General features: G+C 43.8%; 2 protein-coding genes across 3 annotated transcripts in view; both read left to right on the top strand.

Annotated features, from left to right (window-relative positions):
- Pik3ap1 (phosphoinositide-3-kinase adaptor protein 1) overlaps positions 1-2160 on the top strand; it is a 120298-nt gene extending 118138 nt beyond the window's left edge. Inside the window, exon 20 of the mRNA XM_032895027.1 lies at positions 112-2160. Coding sequence (XP_032750918.1) covers positions 112-172 — 61 coding nt within the window. The 3' untranslated portion in view covers positions 173-2160. The remainder of the gene's footprint in view (positions 1-111) is intronic.
- Positions 2161-10178: 8018 nt separating this feature from the next.
- Positions 10179-21674, top strand: part of Tm9sf3 (transmembrane 9 superfamily member 3) — a 53893-nt gene continuing 42397 nt past the window's right edge. The window contains exons 1-2 of one of the 2 annotated variants that reach the window (XM_032891952.1): positions 10179-10680; positions 20421-20616. In XM_032891952.1, the coding sequence (XP_032747843.1) occupies positions 10585-10680; positions 20421-20616 (292 nt within the window). In that variant the 5' untranslated portion in view covers positions 10179-10584. Of the gene's footprint in view, positions 10681-11419; positions 11496-20420; positions 20617-21674 lie in introns of those variants that run through there. The other variant, XM_032891953.1, reaches the window with a different exon arrangement.

The raw sequence follows: 21674 nt of genomic DNA, 5'->3' as shown, positions 1-21674 counted from the left end.
CCTTGACCAAAGACAGTGTCTTTTACTTCAAATTAGCCACAGGTTGTGGATACCCAGGAACTCTTTGATCTGGTTAGTTGTTTTACAGAGTTTCTTTATTTTTCGTCACAGGCCTCTAACCCGGGAGCCCTTCCATCATCCTCCTCCGCCAGTTCCACCCAGAGGTCGCTGATTCCACCTCCTAGATCCGGCCTACTTCAGGACTTTTAAGACTAGCCATTCTCAGCCTCTTGATGAAGTCTTCATATTGAGTTTTCTGCATGACTATGGACCTGGAGACCCACTGTCACTGGTGATGGTGTAGCCCTGCTGGTTTGGGTGATCCTTGAAGACATTATTAAGGCATGATGAAACCTGAGACGAAGGCGACTTTGTTCAATGTCACCAAATATATTGGTTCACATTCTTATTTGCTGAAAGGATGAAAATACTCACCTCTCCTATCCTATAGAGGGAGCTTACCAAGACCGATGGGCATGTGCTTAACGAGTGAGCATACTGTAGGAAACATCTATCAGCCTGTACAGACCTGGTAGTGCAGCCTAATTTCTGGAAGTGATTATAGCCCTTCCAGCAGAGGTAAGAAGGGACCTAACTTTGAAGTAGTTCTTTCACATTCTATGTTTGTCCTGGGACTGGTCTGACAAGCTGAAAAGGGGGTTAAGCCAGACTCCTGCTCCACTGTGCCATTTGGGGTCCCCCAGAAGTGTGAAACAGGTGGCTCTGTCATCACCCTCTTTGAATGTGTATGTGTATGGTGTGCACATGCAGATGTGTGTCTGTATGTCTGTGGGCTTATGTATGCACCTCTGTGTGCAGACTAGAAGCAATGTTGGAAGTCTCTGTCACTCTCTGTTCACTGAGGCAGAGCCAGCCTCTCGACTGAACTCAGAGATGACTGGTACGATTAGTCTAGCTTGTTCCAGGGATCTCCTGGCTCCACTCTCCCGGTGCTGAAATCACAGGCAGGTTGCCATGCCCCCTCGACATCTGTGGGATACTTGGGATCTGAATACTGGTCCTCATGCTTGGACAGCAAGCACTTTATCTACTGATCCATCTCCCCAGCCCCTGTCAGCACACGTTGTGTCTTTAAGAAGCCCAATCCCCTCCCTCTCATAAGAATTCTCCAAATGTAGAAATAGAGCCATACCTCACTATCAGCCTTCTTGACATTACCCTCGTCTGTATCTCCCAGGCATGGGACTATCAGCTACTGCCTTCACTTTGGGCTTTTGTACCTCAGAATGCTGTCAAACTAGTTGTGTTATAGGAAATCACTGAAAATGATCAGAACCAGAATATAATATGGCCTTTATATGTCTTAGTTCTAGCTATAAAGAAGGAGAAGGACCCTTAATTATTTTTCTCTCCTGAGGATCTTGAAGAAGTGACAGAAAGAAGCTAAAATATTTTCTCCCCGTAACAATATACTGTTACTACATACTGTTACAATCAACCTGGTAAATATGTAGAGTACAGAACTGTAACCATTTTATGAATGTTGAGTTCCTATTATATAAATCTACCTTCAAACCACAGATCCTTAATTTTAGCTATGTACACAATAAAGTTATCAGAAGGGGTCCTTTTAGAATACAAGTAATGTCGTTGTTTCTCATGAAACCTTTGTCCAATCCCATATAGATATATATTATTATTGATCTGTTCAAGTGTATTCTTACTGGATCCTTTTCTCATAATTAAAGGTTCTCCTTTCAATCTCTTTCCATGGTCCAACACTTCCTGGGTTTAACTTCTGGGGGACTCTTGAGTTGTTGTATAAAACCTGCCATTGATCATGTCCACCATGGGAGAGTATTTTCACAAAGTATCTCACAGAGAACCTGGAACATGGTAGCCATTCTGGAAGTGTCCCTCAATCCTCCTGTCACTTGTTTGGGAGACGTAAAAGAATATCACGTAGAAGAACAAAGATGACATCAGTGTGGTTGTCCTGTTCTTTATCATTCCCCATTTTGAGAGTTTTGATAAAAGAGTTGTATCTCGTTATCTTAAGCCCCTTTTGGCTACCAAACTTAGGCTAGTATACATATTTTGGTGAACTTTGATAAATAACAACATGGCTGTTTGTGCAATGTTTGGATATATTATTATGTTTTATTCTTATATCGAAATAAATAGAAAACAAAATTCAAAGTGCTTTTTGAGGAGCCTGGGTCTAATGAACATGATGCTTTTGGGAGGTACATAGAACTGATCAGAGTTGGGTGTGGTCAGCCTTAAGTTCTCAGGAGATATTCCCTGACCCAGCAAGCTGTTGGAGATTGGTTCTAATGCTTTGATTCAATCAGGAGTCTGAGTGCCCAAATGCTAAATAAAGGTCCTCCTCCCCAATTGGTTTTTGATCAATTGTTAAAGATGCCAATGGCTAATGACTAGGCATGGGGTGGGACACTTAGAGTTGCACAGTCTAGGATGAGAGAGGAACCAGAGAGATTCGTGATGACTCTGGGAAGAAGAATGGAACACAGAAGTGGCAGGAGATAAAGTCAAGTAGTCATGTGAGATTTCATTCAGGTAAGTAGTCACTGGCCACTTCCCTGATTGGACCTGGGGTAGCAGGGGAAGGCTTAGGAGCCTTTGAGGTAGCCAAGGTATTTAAAATAAACTGGGGTGTGTGTGTGTGTGTGTGTGTGTGTGTGTGTGTGTGTGTCTGTCTGTCTGTCTGTCTGTCTGTCTCTCTGTGTGTGTGTGTGTGTGTGTGTGTGTGTGTGTGTGTGTGTGTGCGCGCGCACATGCATGTGCATGTGCATGTGTGATCCTCCGGGAGCCAAAGTGGTGTAGCCATAACTCCTGCTACAGCAAGCTGGTTAACTGTGTGAGAGGATGAGGAGGAAGAGGAGGAGGAGGAAGGAGGAGGGAGAATCCGGATGAATCACCTGTCACCTGGATGGTGTTCCCGAAGTTTGTTCTTAATGGTTAGAATGAATTCTAATTACCTAGAAAGAGAACCATACCCGAAGCACTCATTTATTCATCTACATACAGAACACATTTACCCACACATTTAGGAATGCGTTATATAAAATAAAAACTCGGATTTTTTTCTAATGCAATGAGGACCAGAAGCTGAAAATAAACAGGTAGATGAAGATGGTCTCCAGATCTTCTCTGACGCACGGACGATAGCTTCTCCACTGCCTTCCTTCCTCCACCAGGGAGCTCAGCAGACAGAAAAGCAATGGTGATGTTCACTGCAGCCTCCGTCAACACAGTCTGACAGACTTTTCCTTATCGTATGTTCACTCCTAGGCACAAACAACCAACTACAGGAGCAACGAGGCACAAAGACTGAGAGACTAAATATGAATGAGAAGTTGATGTTCCAAGCAAATCGTTTAAATTGGCATATTTAACGGATTCTGATGACTCCTCCTGCTTTGCTGTAGCCACACAATTATTATGCATCTAGACCACTCTAATGACTGATCTAGCAAATCAAACAGATAGTTACTCTCCCGATCCTTTGTTATTAAAAACAAACAAAGGCGAAGGGTAGCCAAGCCAGACCAGTAACAGACCTAGAGCTGGGGTTTTGAGATTCCTTTCCCACGTACTCCAAGGAAGCAAGTGCATATCCTGCGCTCCTCCGTCAGGGAACAGTGTGTGAGAAAGGCGAGTAATTAAACCTGAAACTGGAGGAATCTGACTATAAGATATTTGCTTTGGGTGCATATGTAAATTGTTTTGGTTTCCAAGCAAGTTATTAAGAATATAAAATAGTTTTCATTCATTCCTGCTGGCCAGACATGAGGCTTCCCAGGGTAGTGGGAGGATTAGTGGGAGGGTAAAACACGGATTTAGAATTCTCAGACACAACTTGGAATTCATTTTCTCATAGAAAAAGAAAGGTTCCCAGGCTAGCCTGCCAACTCTCGTCTCATCCACAGAGTGGAAGGCAGTTTTATTTTTCTGTACCCGAAGAGACAGCGCGGTGTTAGGACGGGAATCTTTGCTTGGCAAGCAGGAAGCTCTGCTTCTAGTTCAGTCAGCTGCTCGCTGCGTGAGCTCACATCATGACGTCACAGCTGTGCACTCCATCACCTCTGAAACTCACAGCTTTGTGCTTGGCAGTGTCCAGGTGGCTCCAAGTCTGAGAAGACAAGGCCAAGGCAGGGAACCCCTTCTGAAGGAGCATGGAGGCAGCCTATTGGAGTCATCACCACCTAAGTAGCTAGGATCTTTGTGTGGGGGTGGGATGGGTGAGGAGAAGAAGAGCGCAGGAGATGGCATCGAACTCATGGCCTACTTTCCTCATGCGTGCGTCCTCTACAATTGCGAAACCTCCAGCCCCAGAGCTTCGTATTATGTGACACCTGGTGTTTCTTGCCTTTAATCATTGTAATAGATTAATTAATTAAAGAAAAAAAAAACACTGGGTGAGGGCAGAGTGTGGTGTTGAGTCTCTACAATCCAAGCAGAGACAGAAAGATTATGAGTTTGAGGGCAGCCTGGGCTACCCAGTGGTCTCAAGATTAGCCTGAATTACATTGCGATTCTATCTTAAGGAACTCAAACCAAGCAAAACCAAACAAGAACTCAGACAACAAAAGCCAAATAAAACTGAGTCAGATACAATGAAATATGAACCACACAAAGAAATTAATGGACTTGATTGCTCCGAAGTCCCCAAACTAGAGTTTTTCTTCATTTGTGTGTCATGGGAGGTGGATGGGGTGGGCAGAGATCTGTCCCCAGCACAGTTGTGGAGGTCAGAGGACAATTTGTAGGGCGGGGTTCCCTCCTCCTACCATGTGGTTCCCAGAGACCAAACTCAGGTTACAAGGATTGAAGGCAGCTTGGCCCTCTAAGCCGTCTTGTCTGCCCATATAAATAAATGTTTTGACTGAGAGCTTCTTAAAGAAAGAACTCAACATGATAGCAAATTTCTAGAACAGTTCAGCCAGAACGGGAAAACTTGAAAGTGGCAGGAACTCTCCCCTCATCTTCCTGAAGTGACTGCCAAGACAAATAGAAGAAGAAGAAAGAGAAGTTCAAGGAGGCAATGTGCCTGTAAGGCCCAGAGTTTCCAGGCCAGTCTAGGCTCTATTGTAAGGTCTTGTATCACAATGCAAAACCAAGTAACAAACACCCCAGTCATCAAAAACTGGTCATGTAGGTCAGTGACAGAGCAGTTGCCCAGCATGTTCAAGTCTGGATTCAACCCCAACACCACCAAAGGTGTGTGTGTGTGTGTGTGTGTGTGTATGTGTGTGTGTGTGTGTGTGTGTGTGTGACTATAAATATATACATGACTGACTGTACATAAGCTTCTGAATACACACACACACACACACACACACACACACACACACACACACACACACACACACACAATGATTGAATGAATTGGTGTTTTGGGACAGAGTTTCCCGGTGTAGCCATACTAGCCTGGGACTCATTCTGAGTTCATAGTGGAGGCTCATCTCTGGACGCTGGGAGACAAGCCTGTGCCAACAGACTGCCTTGGAAAGATAATGTCCTTCCAAGAAAAGTGTACCAGAGAGTGGAAACCGCAAGATACAAGAAAAGTGTGACAGAGAGTGGGGACCAGAAGATACACTGTTATTGTAGCCTGAGACTTGGGTGGTCACATTTAAAGAGTCAGAATGTGTGGGTTTTTCTTACTTGTCATATGGGCCCTCAGTTCTTTAAACGTAATTTGATCCTAGTAAAACTGTTACAAAAAGAGGCTGTACTGTCATCCAGAGGTGGGCTCTCATTACTTTCACTTCTGGCCTCCACGTGTCAGCGGATGAAGCTAATCTAGAAGAAAAATAACATATTCATAAGACATTCATGGTTCTTACTCCCTGGTTTGACAAAATATCATCATCACTATCACCACCACCATCACCATCATCATCATCACCATCATCATCATCACCACCACCACCACCATCACCACCACCACCATCACCACCATCACCACCACCACCACCACCACCATCACCATCACCATCATCACCACCACCACCACCACCACCACCACCACCACCATCATTGTCATCATCATCATCATCATCATCATCATCATCATCATTAATTTTCTTGTAGTGCAGGGGATGAAACCCGGAGCTTTGTGCTTGCTAGGTAATTGCTCTACTACACCCTAACCCAAAACCTAACTTCGATGGTGCCCCCTGAGTTTTGGTTCAGTCTGGAGGTGATCACATCTTAAGGAACTTGAAGCCACACTTGTTCATTCTCTCATCAGTCCCTCTATCTCCCAATCCTTGCTACACCAGTCATTACCACAGTTCTATTGACTGATGCCACACCAGAGGACATGCTCAATAGTTATTGAATTGATGACCTTATATGTTCTTCCCTCCACGAAATGTTCCCAAATTCTCCATTGACACGGGGTGTCTCCTCCTCTACTGCCCCTTCCTGCCACCGCTCGGACAACACTTAAATGATCAGTCACGCTGTGAATTTTTTTGTTTTGTCTTCTTTTTATATGCTCTGCCTATTCATTACTGTAGGGGTTCCTAATTTTATTTTATTTTAATTTTAGCTTTTTTACTTATTCACATTACATCTTGCTCACTGGCCCCACCCCTGGTCACTCCCTTCCACAACACCTCCCCTGCCTTTCCTTCCCTCTCCCTACTCTGGCACTTCAAGTCTCTGTGAGGCTAGGTGCTTCCTTCTCCCACCAAGGCCAGACAAGGCAGCAGACAGAAGACCATATCCTATGTACAGGCAACAGCTTTTGGATAAGGGTTCCTGGTTTTAAATTTACCCTCCCCAAATGAATGCTTTAGTTTTTTTTGTTTTGTTTTGTTTTTTGTTTTTTTTTTTTCCTTCCTGTGTCCTTTTCCACCTCCAGTATTTGCCAGCCTAGTTCTCCCCACAAACCCCAGCCATAGTGTATACCTCCAATCTGTGGAGGCTGGTGACGACGGTTAAGGAACTACTCACCCATCTCAGTGTGGTACCCATGCTGCATGCTCTTCAACCGCCCATCATCGCTTCATTCGAAGGCAGTGATTCAGTCAATCACGGAGCCTTTGCTGAGCCTCCACTCTGAGCCAGTCATCGCGCTCGGTGCTCTGGAGGATGTCCAAAGATGAATATGATGGCCTCCTCTGGTTCTCATAGCAGTTACTGATGTAGGTCCGTATGCACTTGACCGTGTACTGCCCTGAGATGTTTCTCATGCTAGCAGGAATTTGCTTTTCCGCTTGTTGATGTCTTTGTCCGGCAAAGAGCTGTTGAGTGCCCATGGGACAGGCACCAACCTGGCAGCAGAGACGGATAACCAGCAAATGCCAGTTCCTGCCTATCAAGGAAGGTCAGACTGCAATAGCAAAGAGGAACTGGGACTAGGTAGCAAGTCGGACGTAGCACACCAAATGCTATGGGAATCCCGAAGAAGGGACGCTCAGTCACCCAAGGACGTGATGCAAGTTCCCATAGGAGGTGGGTGATTCAGGTGGCTTTGGAAGGACAGAATTAAAGAGAGGAGGTGAAGCAGGGCATCGTAGATAAAGGGAATACCATGAGCAAAGGCTTAGTGCTGGCTTAGTCACCAAAGTTCTTGCCTAACATAAATATGGCTTCGGGATCCATTCCCAGCACTGCATAGGTCAGAGGTGCAAGGAACATGATGTATATTTGATCCGTATGAATGAAGGCAGAACACAGGTCCCAGCTTGCTTCCTGCTGCTGTGTTAAACACCACGAGTGACTGTGGGAGGAATACGTTTATTTGGCTTACATTTCCAAGCCTCAGTCCATCATTGTGGGAAGTCAGGGCAAGTCATGCAGGAACATGGAGGCAAGTGCTGGCTAGTTCCCTATGGCTTACTCCCCCTGCTTTTTAATACAACCCAGCACCACGGATAGTACTTCCATTATGGGCTGGGTCCTCCCACATCAACCAGGAATCAGAGGGAAAACAAAAATGCCTACAGACATGCCCAAAGGCCAATCTGATGGAGACAATGTCTTAACTGAGGGCTCCACTTTCCAGGTGTTTCTAGTTTGAGTCAAGTGGGAAAAAAAAAAACAATCAAAAATTAAAAACTTTAACTTGCACAGTAAAGTTGGGTCTCTTTGTGCAAGTGCACAGTCATTGTGGTGGTTTGAGTAAGAATGGCCCTCGCCAGACTTGTATATTTAAATATTTGGTCACCAGGGAGTGATGCTGTTTGAAAGGATTACGAGGCTTAAGAGGTATGGCCGTGTGAGGGGAAGTATGTCTCTGGGTGTGAGCTCTGAGGCTTCAAAGGTCTCTGCCAGACCCAGTCTCACTGGATCTGCTTGAAGATCATGTGTAGCTCACAGCTATTGATCCATGCCCTCTGCCATGGATGATAAAGGACTGACCCTCTGGAACTGTAAGCCAGCCCTCCAAACCCCAGTTAAATGCTTCATTTTATGAGAGTCACCTTGGTCACGGTGTCTGTCTTCACAGCAATAGAACAGTGACTAAGTCACAGACTAAGGAAGCTGGACTGTATTCTTTAGCAAGGGCATCCGTCTCTGACATCATTACTCGTGTAGTGCACACTTATAAGAAGCATCCAAACAGGGCTGGAGATATGACTCAGTAAATTGTTTGTGTGAGGATCTGGGTTCAGATTCCAAGAGCCCACATGAAGTGGGAAGTGGAGACAGGAGGATTCCTAGGTCTTGCTGGCTAGCCTGTCCAGCAGTATACTCGAGCTTCCGTTTCAGTGAGAGAACTTGTCTCAAAAAATATGTGGACAGTGATCGGGGAAGACCTCTGTGTGCCAACATCTGACTTCAACACACACACACACACACACACACGTATGCATGCACGCACACATGCACATATACATACATGCACACGCACACACACGCGCATGCACATGCATGCACGCATGCACATATACATACATGCACATACACATAACACACACACAAACTTTCAAAGAGTTGTATACAAATTATACAAATTTTGAAGCAAATCACTCTGGTGTTTTGAGTATTTATTAATTACTTAAGATTGTTTTCTACCTAAGCTAGCATGTTACCATTTAAAATGGAAGCAAACTTTTCCATTTGTAAGTACCTCTTGGATATCATTTCATGCCAGTTCGAGCACATCTGATCCACCTTTTAAAGAGTTGTACGGTTGGTAATACATTAGCAGTTAAAAAACTAAAGAAGCAAATCGGGTCTAGTCTTTCAGTCTGTCACACAACCTGTGCTTCTGTGACTTTTCTGTAATGTGAACACACTATATGTACCTGTCCATAGGGGTCTGTGTGAGTATCAGAGTGCCTAGAAGATGAAATCATTATTGATGATTCCACTAGACGAGTTCTAACTATTCAAGGTGTGTTTCGGACAAAACGATATAATTTGATTTCTTTGTAGGAAATCTTGCTGGCACTCCTTGGGAATGGACAGGGAAGGAAAATTGATAGTGGGATCTTCTTCAGACTTCTGCACACTGTGGTGGTACAAAATATTGGCTGTGAGGTATTACATGACTAAATCCCAAAATCTGCCTGATACTGATGGAGGAGACAATCTTCCTCTAAGTCCCACATTTAGAGAGGACTGTTCTTCTGATCACTTCTGAGTCCATACTACGTTTTGGTTTGAGATGGGCCTTGCTATTTAGCCTGGTTGGCCTGGTACTGGGCCTATAGATAAGGTTAGCGTCAATCTTTCTGCAATTCTGCCTCTACCCTCCAGGCGCTGGATTACATGCCTGCACTACTATGACCCGGTTTATTTCGTTTTGTCGTTTTCTTCCTGTTTTGTCTCACATTGCAACCCGCGCAAGTATGAGATATTCAACAATCAGTCCAGCTTTCCGAGTGCTGGAGGTTCTAAGAGTAAGATACCAAACTTAGCTCCTTACTACTACGGCTTAAGTACAGAATATAAGATCAAGTGACGGGAGCTCTGAGGAGCTTCCATTCCAGGGCACATTTATGATTGAGGATGAGAAAAACAATGAACAGCCCAAATCTCTTGATTGTACATTAGTCTAATCAGTACTCGCTAATGTTTAACACACAACCCACCCCGTCTAAGTTTAATAATCATCGTCCATAAAGAAGCTTGGGGAGCCCGTGGCTCATTCCCTGGGTTAGATGGGTTAAAGGGGTGTTCGCGCTGAGACCCAGGCCCCCAATAAGACGCCCCACCCCGCCCCGCAGCCATGGCGAGCTAGGCGCCTGAGCTGACGTCTCGCTAGCCTGCCGGCAGCGGGCTGCTTCAGCTCGCACGCGCGAGGGCCTAAGCCGAGGCTGAGCGAGTAGCCGGGCAGCGGGTGCGGAACCCTTCAACACCGCGGACTGCGCGCGCCGGCGCCCCACGGCGGGCGACGGTTGCGGCCCCGCGTTGGGAGGACTTCCGGCGTGTGCCGGGGTGGCCGGATGACGTGGCTGAGTCAGAGGAAGAGGCTCGGAGGCCGGGGGGCGGGGGCGGCGCGGAGCGGGCGGTGACGGCGGCGGAGGCAGCGGCTGGGCCCGGGCCCCGTGCGTCTGTCCGCGCCCGGTGGATGTGAATCGGCGGCGGCGGCGGAGGAGTCGGTGGGCCGGCGCCCAGCCTGTGGGAGCGCGGAGAATGAGGCCGCTGCCGGGCGCTCCTGGCGTGGCGGCGGCCGCCGCGTTGTTGCTGCTGCTGTTGCCCCGGGCTCGGTCTGACGAGCACGAACACACGGTGAGGCGAAGCGAGCCGCGCGGCCGCCCCCGCCCCGCTCCCCCGCCGGCCGCCCCACCAGGCCCGGCATGGTCTGAAGGCCCGGGGGGCCCGGTGCAGCCCCGCGGCCGCCCGAGCGCTCCTTCCGGTCGGGCATGGCGGGGCCGGATCCGCGGGAGCTGGGAGGAGACATTTCCGAGCACTCGGGGCTGCCTGGGCCTTGCTCCCCGGCTCCGCCTCTCGGGGCTGGTGCCCTGGGGTCGGCCGGTAGCGGGCTCTGGACCGGGGAAACTGGACACCTGTGGGGCACTACACGGCGGAAGATGGATGCGTGGTGATCCAGGCACTTGCCAACCAGGAAATACCCATCACTTCACGGCGGGCTCCGACTTCTCCCTACCCTTCTCCCTCTCGCCCGAACCGGATTTAAACCTTGGGGTGGGGACAGCTTTAGGGAAGCGGAGGTGTGAACAGCTTACGCGCGGACAGGTCCTCACCCTGCAGGCACTTGGTCCCCAGCTCCCTTGTAACTTTCTCCGCGCTCGGCGAGTCCCCGGAGGACGCCCTGTCCGGGTGGTCGGCTCCCTAACTGGGGCAGCTCTGACCCCAGGGGGACCTTGAGTCACTCAGCCCTAAGGCCACACCCCCACTCACTTTTCCTTTTGGCCTGAAGTTGATTGGCGGTTTATTTAATTGTATCTTCACATCAAAGCTTGCCTATTAACGACTTCTTGGAGTGACTTTCACCTAGAGCAGTAACGCTGTGGATTTTTCTTTCTTTTTTCTTTTTTAAATTCAGAATGGTAGAGGCGGGGAAGTGAAGTGTGGAAAGTCAGGTAAACCTAGAAAATTGCTTGGGGAACGATTTCTTTTTTTTATTAGTATGGTTTTTGCCCGAGTAATCGTGTATTTACTAAAAATTGAAATATGTGGAGATCGTTTGGTTGTAGCTGATCGGTGACAAAACGAGAGCACTCTGCTTTAAGGGGCAGACTTTAGATTTTGTTTGTAGTGAACAAAACTTTGTTCTATGGCCTGGATTAGCTAATAAAAAACTCTAAACTTGGCTGTTGTACCTTCAGTCACTGCCAGAATCTAATTGCATGTGTATGCAAGTTTTTTCAGAGAAACAGTAAATTCAGTAACGTGTTTTTCTGAGACTTGTGATTTTTCACTTTAAGATAATTTTGGTTTCTTTTAAATTTCAGCAAGTACAGTAGTTTAACTAGTATTTGCCAAATTTTTAATACTTAAGTCTCAGTGTAAAATCTGTAACTTGTGGTTAGTTATATTTCGACCATATAGACAGAAATTTATATTCTACTTTTCAAATTTTGTATTTTATATTGCTACAAAGAGGGAAGATAGTATAATATAATTAATTGTGACCAATAAGTGTAGCATAATTCACAAATTTGCAAGTGGCAATTTCAATGAGGAAAAATTTAAAGTTTATTTTTATTTTATGTGACAAGTTTTGCCAGCATAGATGTGTACCATGTATGTCCTGAGTGTCTTAGAGACTAGAAGAGGTTGTGGGATCCCCTGAACTAGCGCGGTAGATGGTTGTAAGCTACCCAGTGTGAACACTAGGAACCAAAGCGGGGTCTTGATTGCTTGAGCCATCTCTTCCCAAGTAATGAAATTCTATCGATAGGAGTGTCCTGTTTATTTCATCGGTCCATTCACTTCTGCGGTAGAACGCAGGCCCTTCAGTGTGGTATGTACACATTCCGCCACTGAATGGATGTTTCTTTCTTTGAAACAGGGTTTCTCTGTGTATCCCTGGCTGTCCTGGGACTTGCTCTTTAGACCAGGCTGGCCTGGAATTCAGAGATTTGCCTGCTTCTGCCTCCTGGGTGCTGGGATTGAAGTACACATCTGGCTACATCTAGAATGCTTTAATTTTTATGCACATAAAATATTTGATAAAAGGATGTTCCCCTCTCCCCCTCCCCCGACACACAGACACTGGAGATAATCCACGGCTTCATGACTGCTATGCAGAGCCATGCGTGCCTCTACATTCACATCCCCAAAGGATGCAGTGTGAAGATGCAGCACGTATACATGCGACGGCTGCTGCACGGCCGCTGCACGGCTGCGGGACATGGATATTCACTGCGTGTGTACACTGAGCAGATCCTTTACTCTCCAAGTTTCTTAGAAATAGTTCTTGAAAACTAGGTCTTCACCTTGGCCAGATAATAGGGCTCTAATCAGGCCTTTTTTCTTTTCTCCCAAGAAGGCAGAAGTAGCTAGTGAAGGGAGAATGATACTGAAGGAAAAGACAAGATATCAAGGGAAGATTGCTGAGTGATGTTTAAAAACCACTTGTGGCGTTGAGTTATTAATTAAAGAACAACTTTGAAAAGCTAACGCTTGCCCTTTAGACCTTTTGCTGCTAAGACATTACCGACCTAATACTAATCTGATTTGAAATAGTGTGTGCCAGGCCCTGATGTGTTTCCCAGTATTGACTCCCATTAGGTGTGTATTGATAACAATGAAGGCCCGAGAAGTAGCCTGGTTGTGGTGTGCTTTCCTAACATGTGCAAGGACCCCAGTTTTAAATCACAGCACCCCAAAATAAATAACCCTGCCAAATTGTGAGTGGAGTTGAACCCAGTATGAGCACAGGTGGAATTTGACTTCAAAGCTTCTAGTTAATAAGTCTTTTGAAAAAACAAAATTTGTGCATGTTTTTGTTTATGGGTTTGGTGTGTGTGAGTTTGCATATAGAGGTCAGAGGTTAATAGTAAGTTTGTCCTCAGCTGCTTTCCACTGTTTTCATAAGAGGCCATCTCACTGGTCCTGAAGCTCACTCAGTAGGCTAGACTGGCTAGCCAATAAGCCCACGGGTCCTCCTGTCTCTTCCTCCCAAGCGCTGGGATATGGGTGTGTACCCATGGTTTCTTACATGGATGTTGGGGAGCTTTACCAACGAAGGCATCTTCTTAGGCCCACATTAGTGTCTTTACACAGCTCAGCTTGTGTTCCTTAGAACAGGGGTATAAAACACTGGATGGAACTTAGTTCATGAGGAAATGTTTAGGTGAGTCTAGGTCCACATTGTGTTATTGAGATGTCTGTACAAGCATTAAGGCATAGTACCAGCTCTCAGGCACGGTGGACAGGTGGCCTGAGCATTCATGCAAGACTGTACTTCCTTGTTTCAGTGCCCACTTAACCACCATGTTGAATTATTTATGAACTAAAGATCCTATCCTTTTCTTGCTTGCTACTTTTAAAATATTTTTATTTGTAAAAGTTTATTCTATTATTTATGCACATATGTGCATTTGCTCTTGGAGGCCATAGGAGGAGGGTATTGGACCTGCTGGAACAGGAGTTACAGGTACTGGTGAGCCACCCAGTGTGGGCGCCGGGAACCAAACTGTGTAGTCCTTAGGAAGAGTAACTAGCACTCATACCTGCTGAGCCATCTCTCCAACTGTTTTACTGTTGCTTTTTGGAAGATGGAGTCTCAGTATTGGCTAAACTGGTCATGAATTCTTGGCTGGACTCAAGTGGTTCTCCTGCCTTGGCTTTCTGAATAGCTGGGGCTATTGGCATGCATCATTATCCCTGGTTAATTTTATAATGGGTCCCCCAAATTAGCTAAGAAGGAAGGACTGTCCTGTTGTCCCCTATAGCCCCCACATCCCCTTTTTCCTGTACCTGTGTGACTAGAATTTGCCTTACCATTAGACCCATATATGTTCTTTAAACATTTTTGGTTTCACATGTATTTGTTTATTCTGTGGTTTGTGGGCAGGTGAGTGCTACAATGGGCACGTGGAGGCCAGAGGACAACTTGTGGGAGATGGCTCTTTCCTTCTGCCATGTAGACCTGGGACTGAGATTTGGTGTGTCAGGCTTAGCAGCAGGCACCTCTATCCACTGAGCAGGCCATCTGTTAACACCCTTCTCCCACCCCCTGTGTTCTTTATGTGCTTGTTTATCCAAATATTTATTCCAATATTCTTAGAAAAATGATGAGAAGGAAATGTGCTGTTGACTTCTGGAGAATCTGCTAATTTTAGTTTTTAAAGGTTGGACTGTAGGACATACTGTTTGAAATGAAAATTAATGAATATTTTCATTTATCAAAGACAGTCTCTTACTACATGACCAAAGGGTCATAAAGAAAAGTCTCTTTAAAGCCGGACATAGATCACACCTTTGATCCTAGCACTGGCAGACAGAGGCAGCTGGATCTCTTGTGAGTTCCAAGCTAGCCAGGGCTACACAGTGAGCCCTGTGGTGGTGGAGGGAGGCTTAAAGGAAGCAAAGAGGGTGAGGAAGATAGCTCAGTGGGTTCTGTTTCTCAACATGATCACAAGGTTGTATCTTGTCATTCGTGCTCCTCCACCTCTCTCATACCTGCTACACATATACCGTAGCGCTGTGCTTAGTCTTAAGAGTACTTAGCTAGTGTCTGTTGAATGACTCAAGTAATTAGGTAACTACTAGGGACAGAGAGATGTAATGCTGGCAGCATGAAACTTGCTTAAAGCACAGTGAACAAAACCAGCCCATTCCTACCTGTGGTCATTGTCTTAGGCATAGCTCTTTAGGTTCCCTGTCTAAAACTATTTCTTTTCAGTCTTTGCAGTTGTGATTTCAGAACTTCTGATGTGGGGTGGCCCCACGTGTGCCCAACATGGCTTGCTTTGCCTCTGTCAGAAACCTTTTATATTGTACTGAATGATTTGGAAAAAGGTTTTAAGACTGACTTACTTTCTGTTTAGTACGGTGTCTGGCATGTATGCCTGTAAAGGAACCATGTGCATGCAGTGCCCACGGAGACCAGAAGAGGGCATCAGATTCCCCCTAGAAGAGGAGTTCTGGAGGGTTGCGGGCTGCCATACAGGTCCTGGAAACTGAGCCTGAGTCCTTTGCAAGAGCAACAAGTGCTTTTAACTGAGCCAGCTCTCCATCCCCTACAGAAGGATCTGTTTGGTTGACAAATGGCAGCTTTTGTCTTGGTCTTTGTTAAAAGTATAGGAACTTCAGAAACTTGCTTGAAGTTTTATCCTAAGAATAAGGCGTGTCCTACAAGTGAGTTTTGAGCGTGCTGGTGCAGATTTAGTTTGTACAAAATGCCATTCTTGGCCCAGTTTTGGGCTGTACTTAATGATAAACTGAGAGTTGAGGTACAGAGCTATTTAAAGAAAGAATCATTATTTCAACACACTGTTGAAAACAAAAATTAGAAGAACCAATTTGTTTGTATTAATTCTTAAGTGTAGTTTAAATAATTGAAATGGGTTTCTGAACTCGCAGAAACGGGTTTCTGAACTCGAAGAACTGGGTTTTGCTTTCTCTGATAGAAGCATTCTAAAGTCAACGTGTTCCTGTCCTATAAAAACTAAAGGTAGCAGCTCATTTTGAGCTTCTGATCCTTGGTGAGCAGCATAATTTCTGAGCCCTTAGTCAGGTTTTACAAAGAGGTCAGCAACACTTTTTCAGTGTTCTTCCCAGGGCGTGGGGGGAATTATGATGTCTATCAGGGAGTAAAGTTTTGCTGTCCTCACCTCAAACATAAACAGAATGAGCGGGACCCATCACTGTGACTGCTTGAGAAGAAGGTCTTGACTTTTGAGATTAGAGTACAAATACCATCTGAGGTTTTTTCCTTTAGAGCAGATTAAAGTCTCAAATGAAAAGGTTTGGCATTGAGTGCTGTACACTCTCGTTGCTTTGTATATCTATGTTTTTATTTTTTCCTTTTGGTTAAAAACTATCTGGAAGTCAACAAAAGCAAAGTCCTAGTTTGTAAAATAATAATTACATAGACTTGAAAACTATCTATCTATCAATCAATCAATCAGTCAATGAAACAAAGTCTTGCTAGGTAGCCAAGGATGACCTAGAACTTGATATGGAGCCTGAGGTGGCTCCGACGTAGCTTGCCTCCACACCATCTTTCTAAAGGCTGTGATTTACAGGTGTGTTCTACCGTGCCTGACAAATTACTTAACATCTCTCTTGTTCTTATTTTGAATCTGTAAAAGGGATGAAATAATACGGCCTTTCTAACATCTTTGAGAAGATTCCATGTTTACATGAAGATATTAGGACCGTGCCTAGCTCCTGGAATGTAATTATAAAGGGGCAGCCAGTGTTGTGCTATTACAGAAGCTGATGAGGCCAGGCTATGCAAGGGATGGTCAGGTAGAGCTTTACCTGAGGAGTTAAGAAAGGAACACTCAGCATTTCTGAAGGGCAAGTAGAATTTGACTAATTGCAGAAAAGAAGGGCATTGTGAATTCAGGGAAAGAAGAAAAAAGGTGCAGTACATTTGGAAAGGAAGGGAGTGCTGAGGTGTTCTGACGGGAATGGACAGTGCAGGACTAGTGTTCAGTGAAATTCTTCTGAAGGCAGGGGAGTAACTAGGTGAGGAACACAGGAAACTGGGTTCTCCTTTCTTGGGGCGGCTTCCCCCAGACGATTCAGATGGATGGAATTAATGCCATGCCAGGGACCTCTGTGCTTCCTTGACAGTCCTCTTCCCCAGATATATTTTACAGGTAAATTAGAACACCCTACTTCTCGGTGTCTTTGCCCAGTGCAGTTTTTATAAACAAATTTAATTTTTTAAAAATATTTATTTATTTATTTATTTATTTTGCTAGGAATTCTTGGGCTGCTTAGGGAGGGAACTAAAGTAGTCTTTACCACAGGTTTTTCAGGAAGGAATAGTGGAGGGAAATCCTTCCACAGACCCAGGGAGCTCAGGGCATTTGTCTTCAGCTTCAGGAGAGAAAAAGCTTCCCTACCTCCTGTGAAATCTTCCTTTTGATTCTTCGAGCTTCAAGATAGCTTTAAACATCTTTTTTTTCTTAAGATGGAACTATTAAGATGGAGACTCTGTAGCCTAGGTTAGCTTCGAACTCACAATCCTCCTGCCACAACTTCCTGAGCTTGTGCTTCGTGTGTACTCAGTGAGAGAGCTCGAGAGCCCTTACTTTCAGGGGTGAATAAAGTCTGGATGAGGTAGTAAACATTTTAAGTTCATTGTATTTGACTGCCAAAAAGGAGCCTGTTAAAGAAGTGAGGCATTGTTTAGGCCCCAGCCCTCACCTGCAGCTCTGACTGTGTTTCTCATTATTATTTGAGCCCTGTCCCAGAGTCTTAGATTGCAGAATCCGGCACATTATTGTTATAGTTCTTACTGTTCACCTTCAGCTTTGTGTTTCTGACTGCTACTTCAGCCCTCTTCCTGGAGAGAATCTTTAACTACAGAATGTGTACATTTTTGTTCTAGTTCTTGGCTCATTCAGTCAAAACTCTGCCAGCCTGTTAAGGCTTCACACATGTTCAAACTAACTAACGTCATTTCAGAATGTGGGTTTAATATACATTGTTACCTTAAACTGGGTGTGCATAAAATACATGGATGTCTTACTTTTACATGGAAGTAATTATGTTCAGATTTTTATTTCTAAAGAATTATGTATATTGAGGTTTATCTCAAAGGTACTTTCTAGAGTTACATATAACATTTCTACAGATTCAGCAGGATTCATGGCCAGGTTCTCATTAAGGGGCACTTCTATACAGTGTTCCCATCTCTCCTTTCTTTTATCTCTGAGTGAATGCTGTTATAGGTAGCACAAACTTTGACTAAGTTGCCCATGAACTTGACATGTCACTATTTCTCTGGTGTTTACCAGTGGTATTAAATACTTTGTACATTATAACAGTTTGGCTTGGTGAATAGGTTTTCATTCTTGGAACTGTGATCAGAGAGAAGTGGTTGTTGGAGATCTATCTCAGTTTGGAGAATTTTGAGGATGTGCAACTAGAAAGGAGTACTTTGATTTGCTCTGTGATTGTATGGGAGACCTAGTACAGGTTTGTCAGTCATACCCCCAAGTACAAGGATAGTTATGGACGGAGGTGTATGGAGACATTAGTACTCGGACCCTTAATTATTTAGGTCATGTATGGAGATTATCTGTAGTTGTTTTCTGAACGTACTTGAAGCAGCTTATAGTTTTCTGTATTACTATTCACCCTGACCTTTCTCTGATAGAGCAGAATTAATTATTCCTTTATTGTTGCTATACTAGATCTTTGTTACTGTAATCCTACCCTTTTTTCCCCGTGTTAATCATTTACATGTATGGTTCTACATGGGTTGTGAACTTGAAGGAAAGAAGAATTATTCTTTATTAAATATTAAGAATTCTTTATTTTTGAGACAGACTCTGACCATGTAGCTCTATCTGGAACACGGCATAGACCAGATTGGCCTGGAAGTCAGAAGTACCTTTCTCTGCCTCCCAAATGCTGGGACTAATGTATCACATCCATGTGCCACTGTGACAGGCAAGAAGGATATTTTTTTATTGTCCATATATCCTTAATATCTAACTTAGGGCTTGCTGTATGCTGTCTGTGTGTCTGAACAGTAAGATAGTTTTTATTTCCTTGATTATCTGATGTCTTCTGTGGACAACAAGGCAGTATGTTTTAGGGAGGTGGTGATTGTTGATATGAACAGAAAGGAAGAAGCAGATTTTTGGAGTAAGAATAGATAAGCTAGCGGTCTAGGTTCTCTGGAAGACAGAACAGAGCCTTGGGTTTGAGTCCCCTAGTATCATTAGGAAAAGAGTTGGAACAGCAGATTTGAGAATGGTTAATTTGGTTGTGAATACGTTAGATTTTTGTTGAAAGTGTTTATCGATCAGTTTTCAATGGGAGAAGTGGAGATAGAAATTACATAGCTGCTAGTTGCATAGCTTCTTGTTAAATGATTCCCTTTAAGAGATCAGTAGGGGAGGGAACACATTCTATTGAAAGCAGAATCCTCAGTGATCAACACAGTTGTTGGCACATGCTAGGCCTTTCATCAATACTGTCCATTGGATCAGCTTTTGTGCTGTTAGTTGACTTGAAAGCACCCGAGTACCCCCTGCTCCTGTACAGGACCAGAGTTTGGTTCTAGCACCATATACCTCACAACGCCCCGTACCTTCAGCTCCAGGTAGATCTGATGCCTCTGGCCTCCAGGGCAGATACACACAAACACATACACATAATTTAAAAATAAATCTGATGGTGTCTGGTTAATATTACTATGAAATTGAAACTTATAGAGATTTTTTAAAAATCCTTGGTAGGTCCTACTGTGGGGTCACAAAAAGGTGAAGTTGGCTGTCCTAGCCCTATGTATATGGCTACAAATAATATTCACTGATGGTTCGAGGTGTGGTTTAAAGAAACAGATGCAGGATGAGTCATTGGTGGTTGGACTGTAGCTCTGAACCTTCTTGTGTTGGTTGCAGTGTCACTTTTCTTTTTCTAGGTATTTGTCTCTTGTCTAGTCCAGAGCTGTGAGAAAGGCTAAGAGGGAAGGTTGCGTTGTTTTATGCTGATATGAGTTCGTCAGGGAAGGGAGTCTAATGGTTAACGTGAAGAAGCTGTTGATTTTCGTTCCTCCTTCCTTGTCCAGGTTTCCCTGTCAAAGTGTATTGGTTTGGGACTTACCATTACTTAATAGTTATGAACCTACTTCCACAAGCTCTTGACTTTTTAAAAAACATTATCTTTTGTAAAACAAGGTTTGGGGAAAATAGGTTCTGAGACCACAATCAGGATAAAATTTTAAGGTCGTGACCTTTGATTTTGAAAGTATTGGTAGTCAGACAAAATTTCTACTGTTTTACCTTTTAGGGACTTGAATGTAGACAATTTACTTAATTGAAATAGATATTTTAAAAGTACATATCTTATTTTTCTTGTTACAGTATCAAGATAAAGAAGAAGTTGTTTTATGGATGAATACTGTTGGTCCCTACCACAATCGCCAAGAAACATATAAATACTTTTCACTTCCATTTTGTGTGGGGTCAAAAAAAAGTATCAGTCATTACCATGAAACTTTGGGAGAAGCACTTCAAGGAGTTGAATTAGAATTTAGTGGCCTGGATATTAAATTTAAAGGTAAGTCAGCATTAGTAACCCTTACCGACATTGGAGCCAGGTAATTTTCCTGTATGGTATTGTCATGTACGTTATAGGATGTTTAGCAAAGTAAATTGTTAATAGAATGTTTCCCTAACATAGTTCTTTCTAAAAAGCATTTTTTTTTAGTAAATTTATTAGATACATATATGGCCTTGGAAGGCCTTCAGAGAGCTCATAATAAAGTGATTTTTGGAGGTGTGGGACTCCAAAAGGGATATGTGATTACTGAAAAATTTGTGTAAAACCTCAAATTTAACTTGTATGATATACTCAGAATGTATTTGGTATTACTCTACTGATTCATCCTTATCACCTGTAGAATATTTAAAATTTAAGTCACACAGTTAGGTTGAAGGGGAAATCTCTTTGTTGGAGCTGTCATTGAGAATGTGTATGTTTTTACTTAGTGCTTTCCTCTGTGAGGTCTCAGAGCACTCCCTGCATAGGCATTTGTAGAACCATGGCTAAGGCATCTCTGGGAAGTTGAAATTTTTCTGAATCTTTGCTCTAGAAGCTTTGGGTTTTTTTTTTTTACTAGAACACGGTCTTTGTACTCAGGAGCTTGGCTTTTAGTCTACTTCATTCACTTCATGGATTTTAGTAAAATCATTTGCTCCAATTTTGACTTCATTATGTCTGGATATGGAATATAGATAGTAACTGCCTTCTGATATTTTTAGTGCATTGGGAGGAGACTACATCATGAGATACAAAGATAGTATTACTTTGATTTGTTAAATTATGCTCTTATTTATCGATTTCTTTTTGTTACTGTTTTGAAAATGGATGCATATATTTATACCTTCCCCATAATGTCCCTTGGGACTTAATTATAAAATTGAGTTGTAAGTTTAAACCATAATGGTGTGGCCTATAATTTTATGAGTGTTAGAAACATACCCCGAGGCTTATGTTTTAATTTAATAAGGTAATTGAAATATTTAATCATAAATATGATGAAACTAAATGGGAATGTGTGATCTTTGGGAACCTCAGTACTGAATTTATCCACTTAACTTCTTCTTTTGGTAGAC

This window comes from Rattus rattus, chromosome 2 (assembly GCF_011064425.1).
Source record: "Rattus rattus isolate New Zealand chromosome 2, Rrattus_CSIRO_v1, whole genome shotgun sequence".
Classification (NCBI taxonomy): domain Eukaryota; kingdom Metazoa; phylum Chordata; class Mammalia; order Rodentia; family Muridae; genus Rattus; species Rattus rattus.
The sequence above is the reverse complement of the archived record's forward strand: the minus strand, read 5'-3'. Positions and strand labels throughout refer to the sequence as shown.